The sequence below is a fragment of the Catharus ustulatus genome, chromosome 3, assembly GCF_009819885.2.
Source record: "Catharus ustulatus isolate bCatUst1 chromosome 3, bCatUst1.pri.v2, whole genome shotgun sequence".
NCBI classification, from domain to species: domain Eukaryota; kingdom Metazoa; phylum Chordata; class Aves; order Passeriformes; family Turdidae; genus Catharus; species Catharus ustulatus.
The window spans coordinates 94,558,868-94,571,755 of NC_046223.1; the positions used below are offsets into that span (position 1 = coordinate 94,558,868).

The 12,888-nt window shown below is 41.9% G+C and overlaps 1 protein-coding gene across 1 annotated transcript in view; it reads right to left on the bottom strand.

Annotated features, from left to right (window-relative positions):
- The window catches only part of AGPAT5 (1-acylglycerol-3-phosphate O-acyltransferase 5), a 53,144-nt gene extending 52,392 nt beyond the window's left edge, over positions 1-752 (bottom strand). The window contains exon 1 of the mRNA XM_033054721.2: positions 292-752. Within this exon, the coding sequence (XP_032910612.1) occupies positions 292-510 (219 nt within the window). The 5' untranslated portion in view covers positions 511-752. The remainder of the gene's footprint in view (positions 1-291) is intronic.
- Positions 753-12,888: the final 12,136 nt, after the last annotated feature.

The window sequence follows — 12,888 nt, forward strand, 5'->3', positions numbered from 1 at the left end:
CAAAGTGTGCAAAGGTGGCTGCCATTCAAGTGCTGACAGAGCACGACCGGTGTCGCATCTCTTCTGTTTCCCCGACCTGCAAAACGAACACAACACCAACACTCTGTGAAAAGCATCACCAGAGGAGCAGCGGCGGCTGCGGAACGAGGCGGATCCTCTGCGGTCCCGGGCACAGGCCACGGCCGCACCTGCCCGTGGGCGGCCCGAGGGGCCGGGGGGACGAGCCCAGAGCCGGCACCGCCGCCGGCCGCCCCCCGGAGCCCCCTGCCCTGCCCGGCCCAGCCGGCTCACCTGCACGCCCGTGTAGTTCTCGAAGAAGAAGAGCACCATGCTCTGGTAGATGGTGTACAGCCGGTCATCCACCTCGCGGTAGAAGCGGGCGGGCAGCACGGCGGAGAGCAAGCGCCAGGCGCCCCAGGCCAGCATGTAGGTGGGCGCCGTGCCCATCATGACGGCGGCGGGCAGCACGTAGCGCATGGAGTAGGTGTGCAGCACCAGCGACAGCAGCATCTTCCCGCTGCCCCCGGCCTCACCGGGACACCCACATGGGTGGCACGCTCAGCTCACACACAGCCCCGCGGCCCCGCCGCCCGCATCGCCCGCCGCGCCGGGCACTCCCGCCAGGCGGCCGCGAAGCAGCAGCGGCGACCGCGGCCGGGAGGGACGGAGAGAGAGCGGCGAGAGAAGGCACCGGCTCACGGCTCCTCCAGCGCCGCCGCCGCCACCATCTTGCCCGGCGGAGGCGGAGCCGCGCCGCAGGAAGGCGGCCCCGGGCCCGCGGAGCTTCCGGGCGGGCGGGAGGGGCGCGCTGGCGCCGGGCCGGGCCCGGGAGCGGCCCCGCGAGGGGCCCGGGTCGTGGGACCGGCCGTGTCCGCGTCCCCATCCCCGTCACTTCCCAGCCAGAAGCGGCTGCAGTGAGGGCCGGGTTCTTCGAGCCCCTGCAAAACGAGGCGCACGCGTTTGTAACTGATGAGCTTAGTTTGTATGAATTTTGTCCTAGCATAGGTTAGAAGAAAGTGTACTCCTTTCTCCTGGCCGTTCCCCTCCCTCTCCCCACCCCCGCACTTTCGGCCTATGAGTCCGAAGTGGAGCACTAAAAGAATTGCAGTTCTCCCTTGGCAGCTCCAGGCACAGGGTTTAGGAGGCATTTCACGTGCCCAGCCTGCGCAGCCTGGACGCGATCTCGCACTGGCAGCTGCTGCCTGCCTCGCCTCCTCTGCTCCCGGACCCCAGCTCTGCCCCGGGAACCTGCGGGCAGCGGAAGCCAGAGGCACCATCTGCTTGTGGAGAAATTTCTAGAGGTCTTGCAGAAAACAGTCTAATAACCTACCCAGAAGAAATTCTTTATTGAGCTCTAGGCTGTAGTGAAGTATTTAATCCTCGTATTTAAAAAATAAGTTCTACTCTGAAGTTTGTGGAGATGTCCTTGTTTTGAAAAAAGTGGATGCACAATACCTTCTGCTAAGATCAGTTTCCTTTGCCAGGTTTTAACTGGGACAAGCTTTGTCCTTCGCTGTTGTTGACCTCGTGCTAGCTGGTTTTTAGTGTGTGTTGAAAATGGCATCCTTCAGTTCATTAGTCTTAGGTATAAAAAGACATGTCTACCCATTTTAGAATCTTATATTTTTATTCCTTAGAATGTTTTTCTCCCATATTACGAAGACTGCCTGTATTTTCTTTACTGTATTTTACATTACATGTTTTCCTTTTTTGTTACTGTTTGAATTTTATTTTTTCCTTCCAGTTTTTCCTTTCTGGCATTCTTATCTTTTACCATTCCATACCACAAACACACACTTCGTTTCTGCTTTTCAAAATTGGATATTTTCTACAGGTTCTTTTAATGTATTTTCTCTCTTTGTGAAGTATATGTTATCTGATATATAGACACCATTTTAGTTACATAAAAAGTACAGAGTCCTTGTACTTGGGCTTAGGGCTTAATTTACTGGTGTAATTATATCAGTATGATGTCGTAATATGGGGTTGTAATATCTGCAACTGAATGAAACTCAAACTTTTCCATTCAAGAAAGGAATGTACCACAGTGATGAGATCTGGGATGCTGCCACCAAGTCCTTGCTTTTTTTTGATTCATAGATGCTTTTTGCTGTAGATCCCTCTGAATTGTGCCACAGGAATTTGAATACTGAATACACATTATAGACGACAGAGGCAGAATAAGAAGAATGTTCTCATATTCACTACAATTTGTCATTTCTTGTCTTATGAAAGCATAGGCCCCAATTATACTTCCTTTAACCAAATTGCTTCCTGGGCATTTTACTTTCAGCTGGAAGAAGAAAAATCACCCAATTTATGGCAATTAGTACTCCAGTTCATATATTAAGATTTCAAACCTGTTTTTATTTTCTTCTGTGGAACAACCTTGACATTTAAAAGAAAAAACAAGCCTGAAAATTTGGGGGAATAGCATTGGTGAGCCATTTGTAAGGTGCTCAGTCTGTTTTGTGTGAACATAATTATTTGGTATGAACCTGATTATTCTAGTGTTAGGTTATTCCTAAAGTGGCCAAGCTCACCAAGCTCTGGGAAAAAAAATCAGATGTTAATCTGACAGTGAAAAATACCTGTAACTGCCTCTAGAAGGAACCACAAACTGTGTCTCTAAGCGCCAACTCTGAATGTTAAGGGAGTTTCCCATTCTGCTACTCACAAAACCGTGTTTCACAATTCTATCACCTACCCACTGCAATTGTCAATAGGCTAAGCAATGCCAGATTACATTAGACACAAGTCAATCTCCCTTGAGCTTTACAATTTAAACCTTTACAGACGGTCTTATCTTCAGCCATCTTCTTATCCTGGAAGATGATGTATTGGTATCAGTTCTGTTGTTAAATGTTGAGAAAGAAGACACAGATATTAAGGCCAAAGATCTAGATCCAAATAAGGATTTAAGCACCTGAATTCCTAGAGTCAAGGATTTTGATTGGGAGCTCATGCTTGCTATGAAATGCATGTCATGTGGAGACCTAAGCAGTGCATAGGATCCATGGCCATCATCAGTCTGTGCAGAAAGTTGATTACAGTTAGCAGACTCAATATGTATTTATGTAGGGTCAGGTAGGTTGAAACACTGAGGACAGCGTTGTGTCCTAAGTATCGTCTTACAAGTTCTCATTTTCTCATTCTGTATTTCAGAAGTACTTGAGACCCACAACCCACAGGTCTCTTTCAAAGTTTGGTAACACACACTTTTTAAAATGTGGCTAGAGAAGATACCAGCAAACTTCGAAAGACTGGATTAGACATGGATTCATTCTGTTGAGGGTACTAAACTCATACCTCCCAACACTGAGGTAGATGACCTGCAGGGTAAGAGTAATGAACCTCTCTCATGCTGAAGGTGCATTTTTGTAGTAGTTGTTTAATGTAACATAAAAAGAAATTATCCTAGATTACAATTAGACCAATGTAGACAAGTAGACTTGTTTAGAGTACAGGTCCTCTAGATGAGTGCCTTTTTTCTAACAATGGCCATGACCTGCATCTATCTACATTTGCTCAAGGAAATGAAGGCTTCCTTGAATCCTGCAGTCCTGTACAACCTCAGGTGAGAAATGTATTAGCTCCTCTCCAGACCTGACTCTGTCCTTGTAGGCTCCTTCTTGTTCCTCTTCCCCATGGGACTCCTTGCCCCTCCTCACACAGAACTTAAGGCTGCACAATCTCTGACTGGTCCACCTCATCAACGTGTCTACATGTCTGTGCTCCACTTTCCATTCCTGACCTTCAGGTCCTGCCCAGAAGGGATGTCTCTTACCACTAGAAAAGGAGGAATCACAATGGGCCAGCTTGTATTCTGAGCTAGTTCTTGAGGATTTTTTCTGGATGGCAGTGGTGTGATTGACACAGTCTTCTGCATCATACCCTTGCAGTGATAGGAAACAAGTTCAGCTGTACACTAATTGAGGCAGGTTTCAGTTCTTCTCTGCCTCCCAGGAAATTCCTTCTTATGGATTTGGTTATACTTTTTGCGTTTACAAGGCAGTAAGAATGACAGATACAGGAGAAGTAAGGATGGGGCAAACTTCTCCCAAGCTCTCCCAGCCTTCTCCAAACTCCCCTTTGTGGTTCAGGGTCTGGAGCCAGGTCTAATTCACCAACAGATTTATTCTGCATATGTTTACCCATTTTTTCTTTATACCTGTATTGGTTTTTAGCCCCACAGCAGTTTGTGACAAGCAGTATAATCTTGTGTTTTGAACCTGCCTCATTGTAATTTCATTTCATGTACCTTAGAGCTTATATTGAAGAACACAGAAACCTCCCTTCCACTCTCTTTTTAAAGAGATGATTCCACTCATGATTTTTAAAGATCTCCATAACATCCCTGTCAGGCGATCTGTTTTTATACTGAATTTTGCTCAGTTTTGCCCCACATGAAAGCTGTTGTTGCAAGCTTCTCTCTTGCAAGCATAGGCAGGATTACTCATGGCATTTGCTAGCTTTGAAAATTTCATTTTGCAAGTCATTCTTCTTTTACAAAAATAAATCTCAAAACTTCATGTGAAATACTGTGCTAATTCATAGGATTTTATCCATAAAAATAACTTGCAGAATCACTGACACATCTAGTATAATATGTCATCATTTAATAAACCAAACTAGTAAATGAGGAGAAGGACATTTTTTCCAATGGTTCTAAGACATCTGCTGACACCAGAGATATGGTGATTTTCAGGACTGCAGACTGTGGAGGAAACAGAGTTTTAAGGAACACAGACTCTTTTGCATCAAGCTGGATCACTATCATCTTTCATCTGCCTCCAAGTTTTCTCTTTCCTCTGTTTCCAGTCTTCACCCACCAAACTCTCAGTCTCCCTTCCAAAATACATCCTTTAGTTTTCAGCTTCGCTACATATTTTTTCCAATTTCCTTCCCAGGCAAGCCTAACTAATTCTACTCCCATGCCTCTGTGCATCCCATTCACATTTCTCACACAATGTCCATCTCTTTTTTTTCCTAATGAATCCTGATTTGCTCTTAATTTCCCCTGAGAGCTCCTAATCCTGTTATCCACTCTTCTTTATGTTAAATTCTCTTTTCCAGAGCAATTCTAATTTTTACTTCCTGCCTACTTGGTCACAGTCCAGTCTTTCCTCAACAATTCTCAGCCACAGCTTCACCCTAGACCAGCAGTTCTGGCTTGGCCTTTTCCCCCTCGTTTGGTCAAGCTCTCAATCCCTTTGTATGTAACTTGGGTGGCCTCTGCCTCTGGCACTTGGATGCAGGCAGGGACAGTACTGAGACAATGGCAGAAACAAGATACTGTGGTCTCCCCATCTGGTCCTTGGATGGCCTGAAGGAGTCAAAGCATGGTGTCTCTCAGGAAGGACAGCATCCGTACAGCCTGTTCAGTGAGCCAGGATTTGTCCATTTTAGCTGGTAAACTCAGTTTCTGTATTTTGCAGTTACAAATAGATTTTTCAGAGGTTTGTGGCTTTGCCAAATTTGAGCCCATTTTCACAGTAGGAGGAGAAGTCGTGTCCATAGCTCAAATGCGACTCATGACCTTATCAAACAAATCCCTGCTCTAAGGCCAAAAGTGGTAAGAATTAAAAGGATTATGAGCAGCATAGCAGAACAGCAGATTTTCTATAGCTATATTCCCTAAAAGAATGCAGTTAGGAAATTTCAACCCTCAATTTTAAAATAAGCTGGGGAAAGACAACAAAGACAAGCTCTTTGAAATTTGAAATGAAAATCCACTAATAAAAATGGACTTTGATACTAGGTAATACAACAGTTCTTCCCTACAATTAAAGCTGTGTTCACAGTGGAAACCCAGCTGAAGGATGTGTTAATATTATATAGAGAGGCCTGAGAAACCTGCTATCATGAAAGACATGGGAAGAGAATTAATGTGATGTGCCTAGACACAGATGTAGCTGCTTGTATTTAGCAGAACCAGGAATACCGGTTGAACTGTACATAGGAGTGTTTAGGGAAGAATAAGTTGCCTCCTTCTATCTAAAGTTTTAGTCCTATATTACCCACAACCACCTACGAGGGTTTTAGTCATAGTAAACCAACATTTTTGCATGGACAGTATGGCCTCAGTAGAAGAAGTGGCAGGGGAGTATTTTTCTGTGGGAATTTATACCATTGCTGCAAGGTTGTCTGAGTCTGACTGTATCTCATCTGTGTACCTTGTCCACGAAAGAAACAGATAGGCTTGCTACTGAAGTTCTGCAGCTTTAGGAACATTGGGTTCAAGATACAGGCTTTCCGTCTGCTGTTGTACAAGTTATTTTGGTTTTCCATTTATAAAATTAAAGTATTACTTATTTCACAAGGTCAAATTAAGTTTTGAGTAAAGAGACTCTTGTGATCAAGAGATGACATGAAATCTAAGTTTTCCTCCAGACTGCAGACCTGACATTATATCTCTGTGACTCAGTCCCCTTGGTGTAAAATAAGGATAATATTTCCTCCCCACACCCTTTATTTGTTTAGATTGTCAGTAGAGCTGGTTGGAAAAATTCTGACATGTTTTTAATTCAGCATTTGCTGACTCATCAAAATCTAGTGTTTCAATGAGAACCCTACCCGGCTTCCTGACAGCTTGCTGACCTGGATCCTTGGCAAAGATCTGGGAAGTGCTGGGAACTGTGGCTCTCAGGGCTTCCAGGCTCATTCTTCCTTGATAGCTGGAGCTCTCAGTGTCCACAGCTGTGGGACAGCCTGCCGCGCAGGGACTCCCATTGCTCACGGCTCTGGGGCAGTCCACCTCCAGTTCCCTGTAGCTGCACTTTCACACTTTTTTTTTCTAAATAGGGTATTGTTCCCAATGGAAGGACATTATATTATGAAGTAACAGATTTTTTTTGCAAAACAGTTATCCTTCTCTATTGAACTTTTCAGAGCAATACTGTTTTGATTTAATGCTGGTACATTGCATAAGACAAAGAGAAGCACAGCCCTCTGCTTAAAAAGCAATAATCTATGTAGAAAGAAAAGCAACACAGCAGTTTGTTAGTCCTTTTGCTGCCTCCCACAATAATTTTGTCATAGTTTCCAGTCTCACACACTGGAGACTGTGTTCAAGCCATTTGCCTATATATGAGACACCGGTGTAAGATAATGGCTAGAAGTAGTTGGCTGATCTTCGCTCTACATACCCCTTCTTCCTGCAAAGAGTAGGTGATACCCTTACCCTGTAAAGGGAAGGTGATTTCCTTACCTGACGTTGTAACACCAAGGAAAAAGGCTAATAATGTTTGAATAGTATATCCAGCATCAGCAAAACTAGTTCCTGTTCACCTCCAAAGGAATAATCTGAGACATAAAGCAGTCGATGACTTCACAGAAGATACTCAGAGGCAAAATCACAATTCTATGTATGTTCACCTGTAATTTGTAAATGAATAGATGTAACAGGATAGAGGGTTGCCCATTCCTTGGCTATAGGCCATTTTTATCCCTGCATCCTGCCAAGATCTACTAGGGGAAATAAAAATAAAATGTTCAGATATATTAATGAAACAACCATCTCAATGCCTAAAGACACTAATGGTGAAATTGCCAGGCCTAAAATGCCTGTTGGTGACTTTCTGTCTTGAGACAGAAAGTCTGAGTCTGAGACAAAACAGAAAGTTTTGTCTGAGACAAAAGCCCAGAAATGCAAAGTGACACATTTCAAGAGATTATGAACTTCAACCCCCTTGCATTAAGAAAAGGTCCCATATCTGGTGCATCAGGAATCAGGTTGAGGGTGGTGATTGTCCCACTTCGGTACTGGTGTGGCCTTGCCTCTGAGTCCTGTGTACACTTTTGGAGACCACAATATAAGAATGCTATTAAGCTATTAGAGACCATCCAAAGGAGGGCAACAAAGGGGGTGAAGGCCTTGAGGGGAAGCCGTGTGAGGAGCAGCTGAGGTCACTGGGTCTATTCAGCCTGGAGGAGGCTGAGGGGAGACCTCACTGCAGTTACAACTTCTTGTGAGGGGAAGAGGAGGGGCAGGCTCTGATCTCTTCACTGTGGTGACAGTGACAGAACCCGAGGGAATGGCCTGAAGTTGTGCCAGAGGAGATTTAGGCAGGATATCAGAAGACGGTTCTTCACCCAGAGGGTGTTTGGTCATGGAACAGCTTCCCAAGGCAGTGGTCACAGCACCAAGCCTGACAGAATTCAACAAGTATTTGGACAATACTCTCAGGCACGTGGCTTGACTCTTGGGGATGGTGATGTGCAGGGCCAGGAGTTGGACTTTGATGAGCCTTTGGGACTCAAGATATTCTATGGTTCATACCTAGCTAGTCTTTTACATCCTTCATGAAGTTTATTACAAGACTTCTACCCTGAGGTCTTTTCAGTCTTCTTTATCCAGGAGCAAGTAAATCTAAAATTTCTTCAATCTCTTATTTCTATGCCATAATTTCTAAATCTCTTCCCATATTATTTTTTTTCCCTGTCTCTCCCTGTTCTGTAAGTTTCCTGTTAGAGCTCAAGTTTGAAAACCTTTCCTAAGCAGAACAGAATAGTTATTTCATGTTTTATAAATGTTTTTGCTTAGAGAGATAAGAACCAAGTAGGCATAAAGGGAGAATGAAAATACTAAATCATGTGTGAACTCCCAAAAACCACTGGATCAAAGCAATAAGCCCAGCACCACTAGTATTTTACCTGAGTAGACTATTCCTGAAAGGAATAGTATGTCAAAAAAAGAAAAGAATGAGCAATATTGTTGTGTCAAAGGTGCCTGGAGTATCCTAAGGAAGGGCAATCTCCCATATAGCCTGTGGACTGTAAAAGTGAGGACATAATATGCTGTAGATTTACTGTTCATGAGATACATCTAGCTCCTCCCCACAAACATAATAATTCTGTTCAGAGTTCTGGAGAGGAGAAGTTAGAAACCGAGCTGGGAATCAACATCACAGGCTGCAGAAATTATGTTCTTATTCCAAAGGGGCCTGTGGGGAGATGTCTCACTGGTACAAAAGGGATCACTAATACAATCCAGAGTAAATGCAAATTATCCAGTTCTACTTTGGGCTATATTGAATGTATTCGTTTTACATTAACCTACTTGAAATGTCTGAATGGAGGAATTTATTGACTTTTAAAATTACTGCTCATCTACCAGGAGTGCTTTCATGGTCTACTGAGAATAGGCAGAAATGTGCTGCGTGCATGAAGAAAATAGATAACATTGATTCTGCATCTTGCAAGGTTTCAGTTATATTAATCCATGCTATATTTAGGAAGAGTATTCTAGATAGTCTTTCAGTCTGACTTCACAGGACTTAAAAATCTATTTTTGATGGAAAAAATACTAAAGACACTAAAATTGCTGTAAAAGAGGATAAAATGCAAATTGCATTTTCATGTTCTTTAGTAAGATAACAAAAAAATTGCAGTAAGACTTATCATCTTCTCTAAAGGACTCAATACAGTGCCAAATGGAAAATTGGTAATTAAGGTGGAGAACCTGAAGATCAACATTAGAAGTGTAGGCAAGGTGAGGAGCTGGCCAAAGAGAAAAGAGAAACTAGTGTGAAATCAGAGTTCCTCAAAGACTGGTTTTGAGCCTGATATTCTGAAATGGTTTCTTTACTGACTTTGCCAAAAAAAAAAAAAAAAAAAAAGGAGATATGTGCTATTGTTTTTTCTCAGTGGCACAAAGCTGGGTAGCTGGTGAGGACAGAGGAGGTAGAAACACCTCACGGTAATGGCTCATCAGACTAGTGCCTGGGGTGTGCTGGTTCATGTGTAGACACAGTGAAATAATTATCAAAGCTCCATGCTTACTTATAGAGAAATAAAGTCATCATTCCTGTTCAGTTGCTTGTCTTGCTCATTTTGACATGGCTGACAGTTAAGCTGGAGGCAGAATTTCCAGAAACACAGTTGAGGGAAAAGCTGCAGAAAATTAACCTTACTTATGTTTTTATCTTGTTCTCTCTTTGCCAGTTCTTTTTCTAAGTATTTCATAACCATACTGATTGTTACATTAATACACTTTAATATATATTAATATACAATATTAATATATATATTAATATATAATATATTTAGTATATAAATATATATTAATATAAGTTATCATTTTTGTTAATATAGTGGAATTCTTTTTGGCTACACAATAACATTTGTGAAAATGACTCTCAATACTCCTTTCATAATCCCATGGTGATGTATTATTGTGATTTAACATTGCACTTTACTTTTAGAAGAAGACACTGGCCCTCTCCTTTGTGGAATGTGTACATATTTTTCTTTCTGAGCTAACAAGCAAGATCACTGCAACCTTGCTAGGAAAGTAGAGCCTTTTCTGTTTATTGGCAGAATGACAATGCAGTTCTTGTGTATCAAATAAATGTCTTAAAATTACGTCCTTCCCAATGCAGCTCTGTAAAGGCAAAACACTGAAAGTGAACAGGGTAGATGAGAACTGGAGAAATGGAAGTGGGATTAAATGTAATTGTGCAAAATGCAAGTCAATGCACTGGAAGATTAATACTAGATAATTCTGTTAGATGGCAGAAGCTTATCACTTGAGAATGAGGTCTTCCTAACAGGTGCAGGGAGGCAACCAAGCCTAAGTAGTTTTAAGACTGAGCTTGATAACTTTATAAATGGATTATGACTTGGTCCTGAGATCGCAGATGGCTGGGATTTGATGACCCAGATAGTTCTTTCCTAGTCTGTGTTCCCTTTTTGGTGGTGGTGCTGCTGGGGGAAGAGCCAGTTGTCTCTGGTAGGATGGAGAGGTGCATATAAGGAGCTGTGAATCAGGTTTCATATATCTTTTTAAAGGGCTGGGGACTACTCAAAACCCCGAGGAAATGAATTTTTCAGACATATGTGAAAGAAAAGGTTTCTGGTGTCACACAGTAAGTCTGTTTTGTCCTTGTGATCCATATTAAGGAGTGAATCTTGATACCTAGGCCAGACCAACTGGGAAACCAAATTAAGGATACCTGGTACGAGCACCTGGTGTGGTGTCTGTTGTGGAGCAGGAAAGCTCGGTAGGTTGTGAAAGGAGGGTGTTCTGCATCTGTGTGGGTGGTGGTATGCACCTTAAAAGGTTTTTCTAAATTACAATTTTGCAAAATCAGACTCTCCTTATGTATAAGGAAAAATCAGACCAAAATTTTTATTTCCAGAGATTTGCAGGTTGTTGAAAAATATCTGGCTGATAACCAAAGGATCAAAATGTCTGAGTCATAGGGATGGGATTTGTATGCAGCACATACATAAGCTCTTAAAAACCCTAAAATTTGATCTCCCAGAGACAGAAGTCATGAATCATTTTCAGAGTTAGTAGAAAATCCTTAGATTATACAGACAGAGCAGTAGAATTAAGATTTGCTTTCCAAAGTGTAACTACCATTTATCCAAATTTATCCTAGGACTTTTGCTAGTGGGCTGTAGTAACCATTTACAGTATCAATAAAAATATACACATTTCCTGTTTTGTAACATTTTTCGGGTAAAAGAATAAGGAGCAGTATTACATTAATAGATACTTGAAGCCATGCATTTATTTCCATATAAATTCAATTTATTTTAGTCAAGTAATTATTTAAATAACTTGTCTATCCTTTTAAAGTAAGAATCAAAATATTCTGCCCCAAACTGAAGAATACCAGTACTCCCATTACTCTCATATTTGAAAGTGAATAATATTATCCTCTATTTTACAGACAGAACTTTTAAGAGAATATGTTGCCTAACATTCACAAATGTAAGACATTTAAATGAAGAAAAGAATGAATGGAATTCCTTTCACACAATTATAGCACTATAATTAAAGACAGAATATATATTAATCATTTCCTTTAAAACCAAAAAGGAACTTTGAAATCCCACAGGTCATTAAGTTGGCAACTCATTAAAAACAAGACATTTCCCATGCAGCAGCACAAGTGTACTCCTTAGTTTCACAGAATCCAGTCATGTAAAACTAAAGTTAGATTCAAAAGGAAAAAAAAAATATCAGTGAAAGTCGTGAACACAGTTAAATTTCCATCCTTCTGTTGTAATAAACATATAGGTATAAGAAAAGATAATTTCCAAAATATTTCGTCAGTGCCTGCACAGAAGATAGATAACATTCATCTAACTTGGCTTTGAAAATATAAAGAAATAATATCAGCAGATCACATAATATCCCATTTTCAGCAAAGGGATCAGTTTGCAATGTTATGTTGTGATTTTTTACTTTCTGTCACTGCAAGAGATACTGTAATCATATTTTGACCTGAGCAATTTACCAGAAACCTTACACAGAAACTTTTTTCTCATGGGAATTTTTTTAGGGAATCTCCAAAGTCCTAATTATTTCAATACAGAAGGCTTCTGTGGTTACACTACCTACCATAAAATTACAAAGGTTTTTAATGCATCGTTGGCCAAATCCCAGGTGCAGTCAGGAAGACACTTCCACTTGTTCATACGATTGCAGGAATTTATGTCAGTGATTGCCTTTTCTCGGATGTGTTTGGCATTGGTCAGAAACAACAATGGTGAATTGAACTACATGGTAACTGAGTTATTCTGGGGCTTTTTCCTTGCAGGCAATTCTACAGAGGCAATAATTTTAAGTAGGGTTTAATTAGAAGTGCTGTGACATGTTTCGATTGTATTCACACTGGGTGAGGAATGTCCCTTTTCCCCCCGTTGGATTGAAGCTCTGAGTGCCTGGCTCAGCAGGGAAGGGGCTGTGGGAAGTGATGACATTTGCTGTAGTTCGGTTATTATTAGTGCTACCCTGCCAGGGACTCTGTGAGTTGGCTGGCAATGATATGGTGGCCAGAGAAAACCCACTGAAAAAAGGAGGTCACAGCAACCCTTCCAGGGGTTTTGTGGAGTCCAGAGATCACCCTGTCAGCTGTCTGCTCCCCTCAGGGC